The following is a 21,191-nucleotide window of genomic DNA, read 5'->3' as shown; positions in this document are numbered from 1 at the left end:
TCTCTCCTCTGCCCCTCCTCTTTTCGCTCTTTCTCTCTCAAAATAAACAAGCAAACATTAAAAAAAATTAAAAAAATAAAATCACCAAAAAAATTTGGTCTCTCAAGTCCTTGTAGTTTGCTTTTTCTTGATGACTAACGAGAATAAAATATACCATGTCGGAACTGCTTTCTCCCTGCCCAGGGGATCCCTGGACCTGAGGCAGTGTGGCTGACCTGGCCGCCAGGCTGTGCCGGTGCAGGCTTGGCGGGCTGTCCTCGGTGTCGGCCTCGGCGATGTGCAGGGCCGTGGTGGACGCCTGCAAGAAACTGCCTTCCTCCAAGCTCTGAGAGCTGCAGGGAGCCATGCAGTCCTCCTCCTCCTGGTGGGAATGGCAGAGCCCACCAGGGTCAGACATCACTGTGTCCCCTCAGCCCCCACCCTCGCGCTCAGGACTGCTGGGGCTCCTGACCGGTGAAGTTCTGTGCAGCAAGGTGCTCTGAGGTTTAAGTGAGCCTGCCTAGCGAATTCTCCCAACAGCCTTCCCAGGTGCCCCACTTATAAGGAGGAAGACACAGCACGGGCAATCTCAACCCAGGGTCCCCTCCTTTGGGGCACAGTTGGTGCTGTGGGCACAGCCCTTGCTCACGCCTCTGGACCCCAGAGCACTAGGGTGGGCTTGAGCTGGCTTTGCTTTCTGCACCCCCAGGCACATTGTGGGAGGGAGACAGAAGTGAAAGGTGGGTGCAGGGGGCAGGGCTTGCAGACCCCCTGAAGGCCAGTCGAGGGCTCCGCATGGCCAAAGACGGGCTCTGACCATCTGCCCGATGGTCCTGGGGTTGGGGGTCAAAGGTTGCTACAGCAGGACAGGGTGGACAGAGAAGACTTACCTGTTGGCCCCTGCCCTGGAGCAGGTCCCCCAGGATCTCCACCAGCTCCGAGAACGCAGGCCTCTCTTTGGGGTCTCCTGACCAGCAGCTCAGCATGACGCCGCGTCTGTGGGTAAAGCTGACTGCTGGCCTGTGGTCTGAGTGCACCCGCACCATCCACCAGCAGACTGCCCAGCTCCCCTAACCTTGGCCCCTCACACCCTCACTGCCTACCCTGTCTTTTCTGCCTGGGGCAGGTGGGGGAGAGCTGTCCAGGGGCCAGTGGGTGGATCAGGGGTGGAGCAATGAACTCCATCTGCAGGCCTCTACCCCAGCCTCAGGCCTGCGCCACCTCCCCAGTTCTGCTCCTTTTGCATGCAACACCCCCAACCCCACCAACCCCCCAACACCTGCAGAGTCAGTGGGGAAACTCACATGGCGGGAGTGGCCAGCTCTGGGGCTCTCATCCGCGTGCCCTCTTTCAGCCGCTGACAGAACTCCTCATTGATCTGCACCCCAGGGTAGGGGGAGGCCCCTGATGGCAGGAACAGAGTGAGGCAGGGGGTGGGTGGGGAGCAGAAAGCCGGTGCTCAGTCCAGCCCCCTCAGATTGGCTCTGTCCTGGCCCTTTATGGCAGAGGGCTCATCCTGCTGCTTCCAGGCCTGGGGTGGGGGTGGGGGCTGGCCAGCACTCCTGTCCTCCTATTACAGTTCTTCATTAGGTTAAAAAAGAATGATGGATGAAAACACGGTTGCGGGGATCCCCAGGTCAGGGAGCCACACTGAGCCAATTAAGCCAGGTTTGGCACCGTGACCCCTCTTCAGAGACACCCTCCCCAGGCATCCAATGCAATCCCTTCCTAAATCCTGTGGCTTTGCCTGCAGTACCTCGCCTCTCCTGACCACAGAAAAGATGGCCCTAAAGAGCCTCTTGGTCTCCCTCTGCCCCTGAGGGCAAGCCACACAACAGCAGGGCGATCCTTTTAATTTTTTTATTTTTTTAATGTTTATTTATTTTTGAGAGAGAGAGAGAGACCAAGTGCAAGTGGGGGAGGGGCAAAGGAGAAGGAGACACAGAATCCAAAGCAGGCTCCAGGCTCCAAGTTGTCAACACAGAGCCCTACACGGGGCTTGAACTCACGAACTGTGAGATCATGACCTTAGCTGAAGTTGGACGCTCAACCCACTGAGCCACCCAGGAGCCCCAGTAGGGCAATCCTTTAAACTTTTTTTTTCATTTATATTTGAGGGAGAGAGAGAGAGAGAGAGAGAGCATGCACGCGCATGTGTGCCTGCATGCGAGCGGGGGAGGGGCAGAGAGAGGACAACAGAAGATCCGAAGCAGGCTCTGAGCTGATAGCAGAGGCTCGAACTCAAGGATCGTGAGATCATGATCTGAGCCAAAGTCAGATGCTTTACTGACTGAGACATGCAGGCGCCCCAGGAGTGATTCTTTTAAGACAAAACCCAGACTGCTCTCTCCCTCGCTCAAAGCTCTGAATGGCTTCCATGAGACTTAAATTCCAGGTCCTCACCCTGGTCAGCTCGTGCAGGGCATGGACCACCTCTCCTACCTCTTGCTGCATTTCCTGATGCCCCTTCCTCATCCCCTGCCCACCTCTGACACTCCGGGATGATGGGCCTGGTTGCCCCCTAGCCTGGACTGCTGTCTTCCCAGGCCTGCCTGCCCTCCCCCAGCCCCTTCATCAGCCAGGCCCTCCTCTCCAGCTCACACACAGCCCCTGTCTGTCCTCCTGTGCTCTCCAGGCCCTTGGATTTTTAGTAATAGTATTCATGGTAGTTGCTCTTTAGTTCTTTTACTTCTCCATTTGTTCACTGCCCAGCTCCACCCTAGTGTGTGTGTGTGGGGGGGGTTCATCTTGGTCCCAGGGGGCCCACCAAGGGACCCACGTGGAACTCTCCTAAGTAGGTACAATCCTTGAGTCAGCACCCAGTCTCCTCCAGGACACACCCCAGCCCTTGAAGGCAGGAGCGGCATCTCCAGTGACAGGTGAGGAAGGGGCTCATCCAGGGAGGGGACGATCTGGGGGGACCTGTGAGGCCTCTCCTCTGGGACCTGCGGTAACCCCGGGGACTGCCTAGTAAACACAGGCTCTGTGCTCGCAGAGACCAGAGCACACCACCCTCCACCCGCGAGAGCTGGTGCCAGGGTGGCCCACGCTGGAGGCAGAGGGGAGAGGTGGAGGGCTCTGAAGCCACTCGCCATAGAGTGACTGCTTGCTCCAGGTGCACACGTCTGAGCCGCCCAGCCCCCTGCTTCACAAGGGCTAGGGTGGTGTGACCTGGAGCCTACCATCCTGCCTCTCCCCTCCCCCACACCCTGCCGTGCACTTACCCAGGGAGAAGATCTCCCAGAGCAGCACCCCAAAGGACCACACGTCACTCTGCGTGGTGTACACTTTGTCAAAGATGCTCTCAGGGGCCATCCACTTCAGAGGCAGCCGGGCCTGGGGGAGGCGGGAGGAAGCTTGTCCCCATGGAGGGAGGGAAGAGAGGGAGAAAGCCAAACACTTGGGCAGCCCCTCTCTCACCCCCAGTCTCCCCAGAACTCTGGAGCCACACCCCAAGAAAGGCCTTTGGCTCTTCCCACCCCTTCTGTGTTCAGAAGACTCTCACACCCTATAGGTGCCTAGTGTCTTCCTTGAAGTCTTCTGCCCTGCTGCTGTTCTCCCAGGTCTGTCTGGGCCCCTTTCTGCCCCTGAGCACTCTTAGGGGGGCACTTGGAACCCCTCCTCCTCTGGACCCCAGACCCAGCCTCTAGCAGAACCGGACCCTGCACCCCCTCACCATCCCCACCTCATCTCCTCATCTGCTCACTGGGTAGCCACTGGATGCCTGGCATCACCCCTGACCACTCTTCTTGTAGCTCCTGATGTGCCTTCCCCATCATCTGTCTCTCTAACCTCTTGTGGCCTCTACCTGGGAGCCCTGAGGGCCACAGCTCCTTCTGACTTACCTCTGCCTTCACCTCAGCACCTCTGCTCCCCTTTCCTCATGGCCTGCAGAGGGGGCTTCTGGAAGGCACACTGGACTCTCCCCTCCAGCCCCCTCTACTCACCCGTGAGTGAGAATGAAGGGCAAAAGCTTTCTGCATGGTGGCTATGCTATCAGGGTGGCCCATCACAGCCTAGACCCATCTCGCCCACTGCTCCCTCTCCAAGCATCTTCCTTTCTCCTCTGGGGGACAAACCCCTAAATTAGTGCCTGCCTGGCTGCCTCGTGCCACCAATGGGACACACACTGCACCCAGCACACACAAACTTTTCTGTGACCACCCTGCACCATTCAGGGTCCACCTCTGCAGGGCAAGCATGTGGAGTCAGTCAGTGTCCACCTACTGGACAAGGACATGGGGCCAAACACAAGCTCTAGTTGGAACACCACGGTCCCTGCTCTTCAGCTCCTGTCTCTACTCCCCTGCCCCATGTGCCCTGGTGGGGCCTCTAAGGTCCCTATAGGCTCTCAGGCCTGCCATGTAGATGGCTGTGAGTCCCCCACCTGGCTCCTGGATAGGAGCTCCATGCCCCCATTGCCTGCCCTCCCTCTGTGGCCTGCACTCACGCTGCCCTTGCGCACGTAGTCAGGGTCTTTGTAGATGTCGCGGGCCAAGCCGAAGTCACAGATCTTCACCACATCACTTTCTGACAGCAAGATGTTCCGAGCAGCCAGGTCTCTGTGAATACACTAGGGGCACGAGGAGGTGTGAGGGGGGTGGTCAGCACAGGTCCCCGGGGCCCACCCATGCCCGAGTCCTGCTCTTTCTTTTTTTTTAATCTTTCAAATTTTATTTATTTATCTTGAGAGAGAGAGAAGGGAGAGAGAGACAGGGACGGGGCAGAGAGAGAGGAGAGAGCAAGAATCCCAAGCAGCCTCCTTGCCAGTGCAGAGCCTGATGTGGGGCTCGAACCCACAAACCATGAGATCATGACCTGACATGAAGTCAGATGCTTAACCAGCTGAACCATTCAGGTACCCCTTGGGGATAGATTTCTTGCTCCCCTGAGACTCTCCAGGGGCTCATGGAACTTTGGGGGCAGCAGAAAAGGCTGTGGAGTGGGACAGATCCCACATCCAGTTCCACTGCTGATAGCTAGAGATCTTGGGAAATCACTCTCACACTCTGGTGTCAGTTTCCTCCTCTGCAAAGTGGGAGAAACATCCCCTGACCATAGCATCACTGTGGGGTGAGCTAGGACAGTGTGTGTCTTGGTGTACTGGTAGGTCTGCACCTTTCTCCCTTCTGAGGGGCCTGCTGGGACAGTCACCTTGCGTGAAGCGAGGAACTCCATCCCTCGGGCCACCTGGAAGCTGTAGCAGACAAGGTCTTCCATGGTCAGCGGGCTCAGCCACAGGTCCCGGGCTGCAAAATGGAGTGAGGCGGGCTCATGAGGCGCCCCTTCCACAACTCCTGTCTTCCACCCCTCCCCAAAGGGAGCATTTGTTCACCAACCCTGGCTGTATCCCTCCTGGTTGGGCCCCTGAAGCCCCTGGCACTAGCTCACTGGCGTGTGGGCACCTTCTCCTGCCCCTCAGCATCCACTCTCTCTGTGGCACCCACTATCTACTCCCAGAGCGGTGAATGTTGTTGCATCACAGGCCTTTGCACCTGCTACTTCCTGTTTGTTCCCACCCTTGTCTGGAAAGCAAATGTCTGTACATCCAATGATGCACGAATCAAATGTCAAGTCTCTGGAAACTGCCCCTGTGGTGTCTTCCCTTCCAAAGGAAAAGCCCATTACACACTCTCCCATGTAAGCCCCTTCAGGAGGGCCCAAGTGAGGCCAGCTTATCTCACAGTCCCCTGATCATGGGTATCTTCATGCCAGCCAGACTTCTCTGGGCAAGGGGAAGCCAGGCTCTTACGTTCTTGGACCGGAGGGGCCCGTCCTGCCCCGCCCTTGCCCATCAGGAGCCTGGAGAGGAGGGCCCTGTCGCTGCTTCCTGGCCTCCGGTCAGCCTTGGCGCCTTCCACCATGGCGCGGAAGCGCCTTCGCTGCTCAGGGGACTTCTCCTAGGTATCAACAAAGTGTGTCTCAGGGGGGGCTCCGCCACCCGCGGCAGTGGCGCTCCCCCACCCTCTAGCCCACCTTGGCATCCTTCGGGTCCCCGGAAGAGCTCGGGCCACTAGTAGGGCGCCCACTTACAGCATAGGGGTTGAAGGCCTCCCGCTTGGCACGCAAGAAGTTGGAGAGATTGCCGTACTTGCAGAACTCCACGATAACCATGAGGGGGCCTAGAGCAGGGCGAGAGCGCGGCGCTCGGGGACCGACGGCAAGGTGGAGGGCGGGCACCACAGCAATGCCCCACTCCTCAGTCCTCCTGACCCGCCCCGGACCGGCCCCGCCCATACCAAGCCCAGCAGGCCCCTCCTCTCAGGGGAAGGGGAGGGGTGGGGCACGAGCTCCTTACCATTGGGCTTGGTGCACGCCCCCAGGAGGTTGACCACGTTGAGGTGGTTGCCAATGTGGATTAGGATCTTGAGTTCCGACATCAAGGCTCGGTGCTCGCTAGCTGTGGCGCCCTCTGGAGGGGATATGGGGGCTTCGCGGGGTGTCCGGCCTGCCGCCGCCCTCCCCGGCCCCGGCCCCGGCCCCTAGTCCGTGCGCGTCCCTCTTCCCCACCACCGGCTTAACTAAAGTGCAGCTAGAACTCTCGCGCGTGAGGGCGTAGAGTCCCCAGCTCGTCCTACTCGCCTCTTTGAGGCTGGAGTTTCGGGTGGGATTGGGAAGCATGACTCGGATCCAAGCCTCAGGCCTCCATGAAGAACCCTGGGTCAGGCTCTGGCTCTGAACCTCAGTTTCCCCTTCTGCACCACAGCTCTGCCAGCCCAACCAGAGCTGCTGCCCCTCACCGTTCCCACCACCTCCTGACCCTCAGACTCCACACCTTTCAGCATTTTCACTGCCACAGTGTCACAGCTGCTGCCCTTGTTGATTCCAAAAGCCGAGGCTTCCACCACCTTCCCGAAGGCCCCATGGCCGAGAACTCTCCCTGTGGGGGCAGGGAGCCGGCTCCAGGTGAGCTGTATGAGGGCGAGGGTGAAGAGGGATGGGCAGCAGGGGCAACCCTTGAGAGGGGCCAGGAAGGAAGGCCCAGGAGGGGGAGGAGAGGGCGCCTCCCTGCCAAACAGGAAGAGCACTGAGACCAGGAGCGGGAAGAGAGGGAGAGGAGAAGCTGACAGGAAGGCCCTGCATCCTCTCCCAGCAGGTGCGATGGGCCCACCCAGCTCAGAGCTGCAGGAAGTGACCTCGGGGGGCCTGAGAACTGAGAGCCCTGGCCAAAGTTCTTGGGATGCACGCCCAGATGGGCAGGTTGGGCCAGGTGGGGGCCAGGCATGACTTTCTGGCCTGAGAATGGAGGGATTTCAGCACTTCAGAGGCTGAAACCCATCTGTGCAGGCAGGATAGGGTGGGTGGGGCAGGCTGGGCGATCGCCTCACCGAGGTGCAGCCGCTCCCGGGGGAACTCCCATTGGCTGGCATCATAGGACAGGTATTCACACTGCTCCTCCAGAGGCACCTCCCCGGGGTCCATGATGATGGACAGGTAGCCTGTCTTGATGTCTGCATGGGCTGGCTGGGGTGGGGGTGGGGACGATTCACTGATTTGGCCATACCACGGTCTTGGGTAAAACTTTCCCCAGGACAGATGGGATCTCCTTTGGGACTCTCAGGCAAGGAGGGGACAGACTGACAACCTCTGGTGGTGTAAGAGCCCATCATGGAGGGGTCTGAGAGGCTTCCTAGGAGGTGAGGCTTCCAGGTGAGCCAGGATGGATGAGGATTTTATTTCTTATCTTACACGCGGTGCATGGTGTAGAGAGACCCCACGAGGAGCGGTGGAGAGGCTCAGTTGGGGGAGAAACGCTCACCCTCCTCATGTTACAGAAGATGAGGAGGAGGAGGACCCAGAAGAAGACAGCGATGACCCCGGTGCCGACAAGGATCACGATCTCCATGCTGCCTTTATCTTCGGAGCCTGAGTGGGCAGAAAGGGGCTACTCTGTGTGTGTGTTTTGGGAGGGGGATGCACCCTGCGAGAAGCGCCCTGTCTGGCGGGCACGACTTGAGGGAGGTGACTATAAGAAGGCGTCAAGTGCGGGTGGCAGGTGGGCGGGAGGGTGCAATGGGGAGGTTGGACCTTCCACGGCCACGCTGGCGGAGGAATTGACGCAGCCTTTGGCGTTGCACACGCTGCACAGATAGCGTCCCGCGTCTTCCTCACGCACGCGCTGTATGCTCAGCTTCTGGTTGGAGTCTGCCAGGTAGATTCCTGTATGGGGTGGGGTGGAGGTTCGAGTTCATTTTGGGTCTGGGCCCTTGACCTGGATAGCCTCTTTCTGCACCCCGCCCTTCGCCTGGATCCACCACCTACCGGACTCTTCCTCCAGTAGCCTCTCGTCTTTGTACCACAAGATGCTGGGCACGTGCGCCCCTGCCACGGGGCACCGCATCTCCAGAGAGTCGCTCACATTCACCAGGAGATCGGTCAAGTTCTGTGTGAGCCGCGGGGCTTCCAGAGCTGAGGGTGGGGGTGGAGAGCGAGCTAAGTGGCGCTGCAGAAAGCCTCAGGGCATTCCGGGAAAGGGTCTCGCAGGGCTGGGAGCAGAGAGTGGGGACGGATTGTGCGAAGCTCAAGGAAGGATCGGGTTTGAGCGCAGAGTGGGAGGGCTGTGGACTTCCACAGCAGGGGGGTGGGGTGGGGAGGAGGAACCTCAGTGGCGGCTCAGGCGCGTTCTGGGAGGGGAGAAAGGCTCTTGGGGAAACACCGCCAGCCCTCTCCTGCAGCCCTGCCCGCCTCACCCTGCACTGACAGGTACTTCTTGTGGCAGTGCTTGTCGTGGCTGCGACGGTCCTGCACCTCGCATACGTAGTCGCCTTCGTGCTCTGGAGCTACGCGGGGGATGGTCAGGCTGAGTGTGGCGTGGCGCGCCCCTGGCTCCGCCTCCTCCAGGCTGGCTGCCAGCGGCGTAGCGAAGAGGTGCACGTTCTTGCAGTCGAGCAGCAGTGGGTTCCCGTGCGCATCGTGCAGCGTGGACAGGTTGAGGCGGTACCAACGCAGATGCTCATAGGTGTAGTTGTCCGCCCGGCAGCTCAGGCGCACGTCTTGGCCCTCTAGGGGTTCTTCGGATGGCTCGGATACTATGCTGAAGCCGTCAGGGATATCTGGGGAGGGAGGAGGAACCTCTGTGACACTGCACCAGAGTTGGCGCACCTACCTGCCTGTCCCGGTGCTCGCTCTCCCTTTCCCAGCTCTCTTTGGACTCACTCAGCTCTCGACCAAGAGGGTGCATCACGTGTATTTGGGCCGGGTGCACCACGAGGGAGAGCCCCCTTCTCCCCAACACTGACCAGTGGGACTGGCTCCCTGAAGTCAGCCCCACCATTTCCTGTCTGTCATCCTTCTAGCTCTCTATTGGATAAACCCCAGCCCCGCTGCTGTCCCTACTGCTCCTGGGAGCCCGGACCATCAGTGGGGTCCTTGTCTGCACACCTGGTGCCGTCCTGTCCCATCCTCCCTCGCTGCTGATCACACTCCACCACTATCCCCTCCTTGAAACAATCTCATTGTTTCATTAGTTTGTGGCGATGCCTCGCTCCTGATTTCCTTTTGTCCCTTGGTCACACTCCTTGTCAGGCTCCTGTGGGCTCCTCTCCCCACTCCCTCCCGCAGGGTGTCCTCTCTGGCCCCATCTCTCTTCGAGGTGCCCTTATCTACATGCCTGGGCACAGTGACTGTCCTTTAATAGGCTTCTGAGCATAACTGGGGGCACTAAAACATCTGAAAATCTGAGGAAACTACAGACCTTTTTCCCCCAGGAAACATGTACATGTGAGCCAGCTGCGGTGTGGGAAGGGGGTGGGAGGAGCACCAGTGGGGAGGTGCCTCCAGGGCTGGGGGCAAAGGGTGCCACTCTATCCCAGTGGACCGGCACCCCAGTTCATATGCTGATGACCTCCAAATCTATCCCTCCCACCCAGACCCAGGGGCCCGCTGGGCCCCTGTCTCTCCCGGGTGCCTGACATCATCAGAAACTCAATGGGCCCAACTTGGGCTCCTTATCCTCTTCCAGGCCTTCTCTCCTTCCTCCTGTGCCCGCTGGTTCCTGACTCCACCCAGGCCTGTGCAAGTCACTCACTGGTCACGTAGAAGTAGATGAGCCGCTCGTCCTGGCCCACTTTGTTGAAGACCATGCACTTGTACATGGCAGACACGTTGGCATCCTGGATCACCAGCTTGCTCACCGTCTAAGCAGAACACAAGCATTTCCTGCCCAAGTTCATCCCACCCTGACCTTCCTCCCTTTCTGCAAGGAGGCAGCTGTGCCCAGCAGAGTAGTGGGGATCACTGAGGCCTGGAGCTGGAGGGGACCAAGCTCAGAGACAGGACCAGGTGGGGAGCAGAAGGTGAAGCCTTTGCATAGCAGAGGTGGCTCTCTGGAAAAGTCAAGGACGAAGCTATGAACAGCATCAGCTGTGGCTGAGGTCAGAGGGCAGCATTAGGCAGGGCTACAGAGACCTCTGGGTGTGGATAGGCTGAGGCTGTGGCCATGTTGAGGAGGAGGGGACAGACCCAGTCTAGCACTGGGGCGGTCCAAGCCAGGGCTAGGATTCATGGTGTGGAGCAAGGCCAGCAGCTGGTCCCTGCGTGGGACCCTTGCGATGTGTCACATTCACCCCCGGGCTGCTCACAGCACCTCTCTCTGGGCCCTGGATGGTGGCAAGGGGAGGGAATGGGTCCCAGGTCTGGAATAGGACTGGCCTGAAGGACTCTGGCCTGGGGAATAGGAAGCTTGGAGGCTGGGGGAGGAGAGGGCCATAGGCCCTGCCTACCATCCAAACACCACCACCCCCCATTCCAAGCTGGGCACTTCCTGGCCAGGCCTGGAACAGGAAGAGGCTCTGGAGGTGTGTAGGAAAACAGGAAGTGACCGTAGGAAGTGGGTGCCTTTGTTCAGTCCCTTCCCCCGCCTGGCCTCTTCTAGGCATTGCCCCCAGGCTGGGCCAGAGGCTCAGTTGCCTTCGGTGGAGACCTAGCTGGTCCCAGGCCTAACCCTCCTAGCCCTGGAGCCTGTGGGTGGCTGGGGCCCAGGGCCTGGATGGGCTGCCTTGAATCTAAGCTTCTCTGTCTAGGAAGCAGCTGGAGGTCCCACCCCCCCATCCACGTGCAGGAAGGGGAGCTGAAGCCCAGAGACACTGCAGAAAGACCACCAACTGTCAGAGCTCGGCAGGCCTAGGGGAAATGGAGGAGGCCAGGAGAGGGCTCCTCTCTGCCTGCCTTCTCCTCCCCTATCAGTGGCACGGCTGACGCATACCTTATTCTTCCCCTCTACAAATTCGGTCCAGGTGTCCAGACTTTCAATGGGGTTCACCGCATCCTGTGTGGTCACCTCTCTCCAGTCACGGCACTGTGGCATGTGGTCTCTCTGCTGCCGCCGGCTGCTGGGAGCAAGAGGGGGCCAGGTCAGGTCAGGATATGGGCAGGGAAGGCCCCACAGAGGGCGGGGTTCGAGACTTTGTCATACTCAGGGTCATCTGCTCACACGTGTGGGGATTGGGGCTTTGTTTCTGGAACACTATCTTCCACTCTTTATGCTTATGGTCCCCTAACAACCTATCCTGTGAAGGCTGCCAGACACAGCCTTCCCCAAAGGCCGAGGCCTGCTGCCTACGGAGCAGCACATACCTGTGGCCTCATGGCCCCCTCTATCCTGCTGTGCCCACCATCCCCTACTCAAGATGTGTCCCTTCCTGCATCCCATTCCTAGATCTCCCAGGGGCAGCAGAGTCAACACTTTTATTCTAGGAAGCCCCCTCCTCCTTCCAGAGCTGTGGCTCCTTCCTGGGCTGGGTGTGATCCCAGCACCTTTGGTCCCTTGTTGGGATATGGTTCTGGGGTCCCAAGGGAGGCTCTTGTCTACACCCAGCAGAGCAGAGTGGGACCCTAGGGTTCTGTCAGTTGGCCTAGAGCAAAAAGGTAGAAGTATCAGAGGGAAGCAAACTTGGAAGGGCCTCGTGGTCTAGAAGAGTCTCTTATGAGCCTTGGATGCAGCAGGCCACCCCTACGGAGCCTCCACCATTGATGGTCCTGTCGCTATAGCCCCTCTCCTGGTGCGGCTTCTCTGTCACTTCCTTGGGTTCCCAGCCTCCATCCTTCCCCAGCCTGTGCCCTTCCACCCTGCCCACAAGGATCTCTTGCTCAATGGCAAATGTGACCTGTGAGCCCCCCCACTCCGTGCCCTTCACTGCTCCCTAGTGCCTTCCAGACCGCTGGCTACCTTGGCACCCTCTTCTCCCATCCCCTGCTTGTCCAATTTGTCCCTGCTCTCAGCAAACTCCTTGGTCTGTCTGTCCTGCTGGTACCCAGCTCCGTGTAGGGGCGTATGGCTCCTCAGTCGGGCGGGCAGGCTCTGCTGCTTACAGCCGTGACCTTGGGAAAGTCAGGGCCCTTCTCTGATCCTCAGTTTCTTCCTCTATAAGGGGTCATCGTGAACACTGCTCAGAAAAAGTTAACTGGGCATGATTGGTGTGCCCCAGTGCTCAATACAAGTCTCATAAAACTAGCTCACGTCTTCCCACTTGGTGCCCAGTTCCCTTTGTCCTCCTGGATGATGCAGTTATGTGTCTTGGGGGCTTTCATTTCAAGGTGGCGGGTGGCAGCTGCACCATCCCATGTGCAGCCCAGTCTGATGGATACTAGGGAGGCTCTGAGCCTTGCTCAGGTGAGGTAAGGTCAGGGAATCGCGGTAGGGTTCGAGTTTAGAGCAGGACTCTGGGGAGGAGTGCGGGCAGTGAGTGGGGGACCCAGCCCAGGTTGAGGATGGGGCTGGGAAGCAGGGAAGGACAGGCTGGAGCCACACTCACAGGCTGCGCTGGGTGAAGGTCTTGCAGGGGGTCCATGGCCTCCAGTGCCACTGGACGCTCAGAGGAGGGGGCACCCCATAGGCAGTGCAGGTGAGGGCCTGGCGGCTGTGGCGGGAGTAGGTGCTGGGGGAGGAGGCCTCCTTCTCGTGGATGTGGGGGGGCACTGGGGACACAAGCAGACAGCTGGTCAGCAGGCCCCTGCCGTGCCCACCATTCTCTACTCAAGATGTGCCCCTTCCTGTAGAGTCCACCTGGGGACAGCAGAGTCCCCTGTCTTGTTCTAGGAAGCCCACCCTGCACCATCCCTTCTCCCGTCCCGCCCCTGTACCGTTCACCACCAGCTCCAGGCTGATGTTGCGCCGCAGGCCAGCCGCAGAGTTCCACAGGGCGAGGGTGTAGATGCCTGCACTGGCCTCCGTCACCTCCTTGAGCACCAGGGCATGCGGACTATGGCGCCCGGACACTGACTTTCTGTCCTTGTACCTGGCCCGAGAAGGGAGTTCAGGGGCTCACGTGGACCAACGCCTGCCCTGTCCTAGCATCCCTTCCCTGCCACAGCCAGGCCCCTACAGGATAACTGCAGTAGACTGTCAGGGGAGGCAGGAAGAGGCTGGTGCCAGAGTCCTGACGGGCCAGGCTGGAGTGAGAGACCCCTCCTGGACCAGACCAGGAGGCTGCTGGGAAGGGCGGCAGGGCTTCGGGCTGGGGCAGCTGCTGACTCTGCATGGAGAGCAGGTGACCTGGAGGCTATGGGGATGGTCTCCAGGCCGCACTGTCTCTCACAGACTTCAATGGTATGTACTGGGAAGGACCGGAAGTGCAGTCCTCCAGTAGCACAGACCAGACCCTTACTGCATGGGGGCTCTGCCTCACTCTCTGACCCCAGCTCTGCCTTTCCTGGAGCTTTTCAGATGCTGGGTCTTCTTGCTGCCCCCACACTCCCACCTGGGGCCTTTGTATTTGCTGTCCTTCTCCTTGCTTGGATGCTCGGTCCCCTAGACACCTGTATGGCTCCCTCTCTCCTACATTCAAATACTTACTCATTAGAGAAAACTTTGCCTACTGTCCTATGAACCAGCTCCTGCCCTCTGCCCTGTTTCTCCCTGCCTGCTTCTCCTCACACTGTCCCCTTTACTGCTATGTCCCTACACTTAGAGAAATACACATCGGTGTTCAGTGTATATGCAAATAGATGTGGTTCCTCCCCAGGCCTGACCTGGGAGTGCTGCTGGCAGCTGCCTCTGCAACCCAGACTCTACCTGGAAATGGTCCTCCCTCATGCAGGTGCCTTCCCCTGGTATTCAGCCAGAGTGGTGCGGGAGAGGCACACCCTTGGTCAGAGACCAACAGTGAGGGGGGACGTAGGGGAGGAGCATGAGTCATCCAGGGTCACACAGCAGGACAGGGCAGGGCAGACCTGAGGCCATGTGGCCTGCCAGGCTCTGGTGCAAAATTCTGAGTCTGCCTCCTGCTGCATCTGTGATCTTCGGCAACCCCCTTCATGGCCCCAAGCCCCCAATGTCATCATCTGAAAACCCGGGAAACAAAATGCACTTTTTTGCAGGGGTCATGAGGTTGAACTGAGTTTCAGCCTGTGGTGTCAGCACTGTGCTGGACACAAAGGGTGCTTCAGGAGCTGAGGGCCAGCCTGTCTGTCCACTAGATCTCTATCCATTCACTTACTCACGGCCATCACATGACAGCCTAGAAGAGTAGACCCTTGTGGGGCTGTGGTGGCTACTGTGCCTGGGGGCAGGTGTCTCAATGGACAATGGGCCCAGCTGAGCACTTCTTGGAGGCAGGTGTTGGCCAGGTGAGAGGAGAAAAACTAGATGTAGTGGGAATGATGAGAGGCAGCCAGCTGCCTGAGCCTCAGATCTGGGCCAGACCCTGGATGGGTCAGTCTTGCTGGCCTTGGAGAGCAGGGGGCAGAGCCCCAGGTATCTATAGGAGGCTGATATGTAAGGGAGGCTCCAGGCTGCATCAGTGCCTTTTAAGACCCTGTCCCCAAAATGCTGGTCCTCTACCAGGTACTGCTAATGGACCACAAAGCCTATGGCCTTAGAGGTAGGGTGATACAAGGCCCAGGCCCACAGCATCCTGAGGCCCTCCCAGGAGAAGCCTGCTTCCAGCCTGGGACAGCCAGCACAGTGACATCTCAGCTGAGAATGTCTGGGGCCCCTGCTTGCCCAGCTCCAGGCTTTCAGAAAAGGTCATCCTGCCTGGAGGGAGGTGCCCTGGTCTGGGAAGGGCAGGGTTTCTCTGGCCAGCTGGGAAAGGATGAAGCAGAGTTCTCCCAGGAGGCTTAGTGCTCAGGTAGGAATGCCCTTCCCCTTCCCCCACCTCTGTTTCCATGTGTACAATGGGGGTCAGGCTAGAGTGTGACATCCCAGGGTTGGACTGCACTGATTGCTCAGATGACCCAAGGGTGTGTGTGTGTGGGGGTGCTGTGCCAACCTGAGCTCCTAGGGAGCTCTCTGGGAGCTCATAGCAAGGGTGGAGCCACCACTGAGGGACCCTCCCCTTCACTGACCCTTAATACATCCTGAAGGGGAGGCCTTCTCGGGTCACAGACCAGAGCTGGGGCTCTGGAGTCTGTGGACCTCCTGGAAACTCTTGCTTTCTGCCACACAGCTCAGGCCCAGCCCAGAGCCTGGCCCTACAACAGTCTGTGGAAACTGTGTGGCATCTCTGAACTCATGGATAGGAGGGTCCTAGCGGTGGTAACCTGTTCAGAGGGAGGCCTAAGAAACCCAAAGCCACTGCTGTAGGGCAGGCCCAAGCTCTGTGACATCCTTCAGCTGGCAGGGCCCTCAGGGACACTGAGCAGTTGCAGGAATCAGTTGGATAAAGCCCTACATTGTGCCCACCACACCCACTGATAACAGGAGGCTGGTGTTTGCAAGCTTTCGTAGCTTAGAAGCAACCAGAGATAACTTTCCCTCTGGCTTAAATATTGTCTTAGGTGCATGTTCCTTAGAATGTCTTCAGAGGAGAGTCCCCATAGGGGTATCAGGGCACAGACCCTTGATGGGGAGGATGCTGCCCTTCCCGCCTTGTTGGACCTGGTGGGTAGCAAGAGGCAGGGGCCAGGGCTGGTACCATTGGAACTCCGGCGGGGGGTACGCTGCTAGCTTCACAGGCAGCTTCACCAACTCATCTCCTGCGGTGGCCTCCAAGACAGGACCCTTGAGCCACTCGACGCTGATGAAGGGCTTTTCTGCCAGATGGGAGGCATCAGTGTAAAGCCGGGGCCTGGAGTCACTGACCCAGCCCTGCCCAGGGACTCCCAGCCGTGGTCTGGCACCCCCCAGAGGACAGATGCCTGCAGACTGGGGCTCGCCCTGCCCTCTGGGGTCCACTCATTACCCTCCCTTCCCTCTGGCTGGACTCTACACTGCTCAGGTGCACCCTGACCTCTGACCTCCGCCCACACTGCACATGGACCCTTGTTCCTCAGGCTTGATGACTGACACCCGACTCAGCCCCACGCCATACCATGCACAATGACCTCAGTGCTCTCTCGGAATCGCTGGATGCCGTTGTTGGCCTCACACACATACGGGCCCAGGTCATGCTGGCTGACGTTGTGGATGGTCAGGATGCTGGAGAGCTCTGTGTGAGTCTGCTGGGAGCGCCGCTCTGGCACCCACTTACCCCGCTCTGCCTGCCCACGCCCAGGGGAAGCCCAGGGTCAGAGCAGGTGGGTTCTGGCAGAACTGAGCACCAAAGGCACATACCCCAGCCTAGCAGGGACTCTGGAAGCCTTGGACCCAGACCCAGAGTTTTCCTTGGGGTAGGAAAACTTTGCTATCAGACAGGGGCTCTTGGGGCAGGACTCTCTATTCAGAGGCCAGTGTGTACCAGGCCAGGGTGGGGGTGGGCAGTGATGGACACTCCTGGGGACAGTGTGGGCAGTGAATGGGGACTCCGGGGGATGGTTCCAGTATGGCCCTGGCCGGGCGGCTGGCTTCACCTGCTTCCCTGGATAGTCCCAGTCAAAGGTGACACCCGAGTTGAACTCGGCCCACACAGTGCAGTTCAGGACCAGCTTCTCCCCAACCAGCAGCTCCAGCGACTTCTTGGGGAACAGCTGGATGTCATAGAGCTCGTTGCCTGGTGGACACATGCACAGTGACCCCCACACCCTTCACAGGATGGCACACACAGGGTGTAGGGCACAGGGTGCCCGATGAGACCAGCTGTGGCACCTATAGCCCCATTAGCAGGAATTGGGGGACCCCCATCCTCTTCCTGTGGTCCCCCCAGGACATGGGCAGGGGTTCCCAGGTGGGGCAGGAGGAGGGCCTGCAGCGCAGGGCAGCCCCTACCTGTGATGTGCACGAGGAATGGGTTGGACAGGAAGGCCTGGCCACCCCAGGTGGTCTCACACTGCAGGTACAGGGCATCGCGCAGCAGTGGTGTGGGCACCCGCATACCCCGGCGGTCGTCCCACACCACCTCCTGCCCATCAGGCCGCAGTGCTGAGTTTTGCTGCAGAGACATGGTGGCTGTCAGCTCACTTCCTCCTGGCCAGACCGGGGAACTCTTTTTCCAGTGACAGAGACAGGAGGGCCAGATCCTGGGGTGGGGTTGGGGATGGGGGCTGTACCGATCGCAGCGTGACGTTGAGGCCAGGGATGGACACCAGGCAGGGCACCCACATGGAATCCTTCCTGTTGACTAGAAGCGTGTCTGGCTTGTTGATGAACGGCTGCTCCAAGTCTGAGGAGAGGGGGCAGGTTGTGGGCGGGGAAGGCAGGGCTTAGGGGTTTTCTACCCAGGCAAGGGGCCCTGGGTGGCGCCCACAGGGTGCGCAGGTTGGGGCTGGGGGTGCAGCTGCGGGATGCCTCTCCAGGATCCAGCACCCTGCCCGTGCCTCCTGGGCAGCCGAGGGGCCGGCTGCTCTGGATGCCCTCACCTCTCACGAACACGTAGGTGCTGGCCGCAGTGGTACCCTCTATGCGGGCTTTGATGTACTTGTAGTAGCAACGGTAGCTGCCCGTGTTGTTGGCGTGGGCCTCGGGCAGCAGCAGCACCTTGCAGTAGGGCCTGGTGTCCGTGCCCTCGCAGTCTCGAACAACCCCTGTGTCCTCACCGTCCTTCTCCCCCGTGGCTGGTGTCTCGTGAGCCCCTGGCCAGGCCCACTCGAGGGGATGCTGCCCCCTGACAGAGGACACGAAAGGACAAGGGGGTTCCTGCTGCAACTCTAGGGCACAATCCCTGCGGAGCCTTCCCAGAAGTCAAGCCTTGCCTATAGCTGGTCTCACCCCGAGGTTGGAACAGCCCATGGACCCAGCCCAGGGCAGGGTGCTCCTCGAGGCCCTTGGGGGCCTTTGCATGGCTCCTGGGCCCACATATTGCAGGCTGGCTTGCAAAGAAGCCTGCAAGTCATTCCTAGGGCTGCAGGGAGGATAGGAGGTCTGAGGTCTGTGTGGGTGGGCCTGGAGCCAATGGAGGGTGGCTGGGGGTGGGTGTAGGGAACCTGGGGTCCATGCAGGGTAACCTGGGGCATGGAGTGGCCTGGGGTCAGTGAGGAGTGACCCAAGGGTGGGTGCAGGGTAATCGATCTGTGGTGGGAGCAGGTGTAGCGTGTCTGCAGGGCAGGGGATGCTCTATGCCTCCAGGAACCCACACCCAGGCAACCAGGGAGCCCCACAAAGCCTTGAGGTCCCTTTGCCCTTGGGAGGGACTGCCTTCCAGGTTCTCCTCTACCATCTCCTGCCTTGGCCTTCTGTGGGAGGGACCCGGGCCCCTGATCCCTTGGCTGAGGTATGGGTACCTGCAGGAGATGGACAGGCTGTCACTGGAGTCAATGATGTATGTCTCCTCCGTGATGTTTAGGGTTGGGGGGGTCATGGAGTAGCCACTTGCCAGACCTGGGGTGGAAGACAGGGTTAGTATGGCGCTGGATCATGAGTTCACATGGTGATGTCAGTCTGGGACTGATGGGCCTTCCCTGCCCACAAGAGCATACCCCTCTCTACGGCAGGGCTGCCCCAGCTCTTGGCCCCGGGCAGCACCTTCCAGGCCCCAAGACAACCAGGGATCTCTACCTAAGGCTGCCCCTTGCCCTTGTCCCTGGCAACAGACTGGGCCCAGCCCCCAGTGAGCTGTGACCTGACTGAATCCCATAAGCTCACATAAGCTGGGCTGCCGACATGAAGTTGATGGGAGAGACCACAGGCCTTACTCTAAATTGGGGGAGGCCTGGAGTGTGTCACCTTGGCATGGTGACCCTCACATGACTATATGAAGGGCTTTCCCTCCTAAACCCCAGACACACAGCCACTGCTTGTAAGGGGGTCCTTACATGCACAGTGTAGACCCTCCCCAAATTCCCAAGGGCCTCCACTGCCCCTGCTGCAAACTCTGCCCATGACCTCACCCTCTCCCAGGTCCCATGGAGTTCGCCTCCTGTGTCCTTGGCTCCATCTGCTTCTGTCCACCCTCGCAGCCCCCTCTGGCTGCCCCAGCATCCCCCAACACCCCTTGCCTCGTTCCTCCATCCTTCCCACAGGGCTTGACTCCAAACACACAAATAACTCTGCTTTGAAAACCCTCCTGCTGCCCTGCTGCTCATGCAGCTTCTTGCCCCCATTCTCCTTTCAGCAGGACAGCATGTGCCTATGTGTGCACATGCCCATAGGTGTGGGTCTGTCTGTGTGTGTGTGTGTGTATCTGGGGCGTGAATCTGCGTGTTTGTGAGGCTGGTGTGTAAGTGGTGTGTGTGGCTTTGTGTGTGGATGTGGATGTGTGTGTCTGACATGTCCATGTGTGCATGCCCATGGGTGTGTGTGAGTGTGTGTGTGAGATCCCGGTAGGGGTGGGAACAGGCCTTGGGGGAGGTCTGGACCTGGAACTCTGGCAGATGCATCCTGCCAGGACCATCGTGAGACAACAGGAAGAGAGGACTGCGTGGCTGGAGGCCCAGGGCTGTGTCCTGTCCCCCCTCCCCCCAACCCACCGTGTCCCATGTCCCTGTCCTTCTGAGGGGCACAGCTCACTACTGACCCACAGGTCCAGCTCCTCTGTCCTTCCCTGCCCACCTCCCTGATACCAGGTGTCCCGCCCTGGCAGCTTATTGTGGGATGCGGATCCTAGAGGACCCCCACTATAGTTGGCTCTACACCACCCTGAACCCTTGACCCCCGACCCACCCTAGGGTGTAGGACAGCACACTCTGTACACTCAGATCTCATTTAAGCCTCATGTGGACAAGAAGGCCACTAGCCAGAGCCTGGCTCTCCCCTTCCCTTCCGTGCCTCCTGTTGGCCAAAACCTTCTAGGCACCACACCACAGTGGGGCAGAGGCAGAAGGCCCTTACTGAGCATCTAGTCTCATTGTACTGACAGGGAAACTGAGGACCTCCAGTTGGACTGCACCATTGCTCTCAGAAAGCAACTCCCCATCTGGCCACTGTAACCACTGCAAAGTCCCTCCTTAGCCTGAAGGTGTACCCCCTCCTGACACTCAGACCAGTGGGCTCTGCCACCAGTTCCACCCTCCCCAGGGCAAGTGTTAGCACTCCCTGCACACCAGCCCCCATTGCACACCTCCAGGGCTGGTGTGGGAAGGGGGTGTCCTGCAGAAGGGAGCCTCCCCTCAGGTGGTTAGGGGCTAGGAAGAAGTCCCAGGAGAGGTGGGTGTTGAAGGAGAAATGGGATTTTCCAGGTAGTGGAAAGTGAATAAAGCAGATGGCTGGCCTCTGAGCTACAGTAGAGAGAGGTCAGTGGGCTTGGGTTTGGACCTGTGAGGGAAGAAAGGATGGGCCCTCCCAGTGGATCAGTTAGGGGTGAGGCCTGAGGCTGGTGTGTGGGCACCAGAGGAGAAGTATGGCAGCCAGCACTCACCTGCCCCAGGCTTGCGCATGCCCTGTGGTGAGGCCTGCAGCATTGCCTTGGGACCCCCAGGGTCCCATTTTCTGGGGTACACATCTAGGGCACACCCCTGGCACCCCTGGCTAGCAGCTGTGGCAGATGTCAGCCCAGCTTCTTTGGCAGCAAGCTTTTGCTTCTAAGATAAAGTAGGGGCATACCAGGACTTTCTGCCCAGTGCCCTTCTCTCCAGCTTCATCTCCTGACACATCTCTGAGAGGCACAGAGTGCTCACCGTTGTCGCAAAGGGCCAGGCTTTTCATATTCTGAAGTCTTTGCTTTCACCTGTCTTTTCACCCTGGACATTTGTACTTCCTTCCCTTCTGCAGAACCCCCTCTTCAGGGCCTAGTTCACATGTCCCTTCCTTATGGTGGGGCAATCATCATTACTCAGGCAGCTTCTGCCTCCTGGGCTCCTGCTGTTAGAACGTTTATCAGACTGATTTGTGGTTTTCTGGTCACATCTGAAGAGAGGCTGTATTTTATTGATCTTCCTAAGCTCAGTTCAGAGGAGATGTACACCGAAGATTGAGGGGATTGATTCAAGAATGGTAAGATGGATGATGAATGATCAGGTGAATA

General features: G+C 59.1%; 1 protein-coding gene across 2 annotated transcripts in view; it reads right to left on the bottom strand.

Annotated features, from left to right (window-relative positions):
* FLT4 (fms related receptor tyrosine kinase 4) overlaps window positions 1-21,191 on the bottom strand; it is a 44,354-nt gene that overhangs the window by 10,774 nt on the left and 12,389 nt on the right. For both annotated transcript variants that reach the window (XM_045484441.1, XM_045484449.1), the window contains exons 2-27: window positions 18,514-18,610; window positions 17,653-17,897; window positions 17,344-17,456; window positions 17,063-17,225; window positions 16,708-16,847; window positions 16,230-16,398; window positions 15,834-15,951; window positions 13,060-13,214; window positions 12,732-12,894; window positions 11,183-11,309; window positions 10,007-10,115; window positions 8,670-9,032; window positions 8,242-8,388; window positions 8,008-8,139; window positions 7,739-7,845; window positions 7,308-7,443; window positions 6,755-6,859; window positions 6,278-6,391; window positions 6,013-6,101; window positions 5,732-5,879; window positions 5,134-5,228; window positions 4,430-4,552; window positions 3,204-3,315; window positions 1,284-1,383; window positions 870-975; window positions 216-361 (exon numbers count right to left, since the gene is read on the bottom strand). In XM_045484441.1, coding sequence (XP_045340397.1) covers window positions 216-361; window positions 870-975; window positions 1,284-1,383; window positions 3,204-3,315; window positions 4,430-4,552; window positions 5,134-5,228; window positions 5,732-5,879; window positions 6,013-6,101; window positions 6,278-6,391; window positions 6,755-6,859; window positions 7,308-7,443; window positions 7,739-7,845; window positions 8,008-8,139; window positions 8,242-8,388; window positions 8,670-9,032; window positions 10,007-10,115; window positions 11,183-11,309; window positions 12,732-12,894; window positions 13,060-13,214; window positions 15,834-15,951; window positions 16,230-16,398; window positions 16,708-16,847; window positions 17,063-17,225; window positions 17,344-17,456; window positions 17,653-17,897; window positions 18,514-18,610 — 3,622 coding nt within the window. The remainder of the gene's footprint in view (window positions 1-215; window positions 362-869; window positions 976-1,283; window positions 1,384-3,203; window positions 3,316-4,429; window positions 4,553-5,133; window positions 5,229-5,731; window positions 5,880-6,012; window positions 6,102-6,277; window positions 6,392-6,754; window positions 6,860-7,307; window positions 7,444-7,738; window positions 7,846-8,007; window positions 8,140-8,241; window positions 8,389-8,669; window positions 9,033-10,006; window positions 10,116-11,182; window positions 11,310-12,731; window positions 12,895-13,059; window positions 13,215-15,833; window positions 15,952-16,229; window positions 16,399-16,707; window positions 16,848-17,062; window positions 17,226-17,343; window positions 17,457-17,652; window positions 17,898-18,513; window positions 18,611-21,191) is intronic.

The sequence above is a fragment of the Leopardus geoffroyi genome, chromosome A1 (assembly GCF_018350155.1).
Source record: "Leopardus geoffroyi isolate Oge1 chromosome A1, O.geoffroyi_Oge1_pat1.0, whole genome shotgun sequence".
NCBI lineage: Eukaryota > Metazoa > Chordata > Mammalia > Carnivora > Felidae > Leopardus > Leopardus geoffroyi.
Note: the sequence above shows the minus strand (reverse complement) of the source record. Positions and strands in the feature narration are given on the sequence as shown.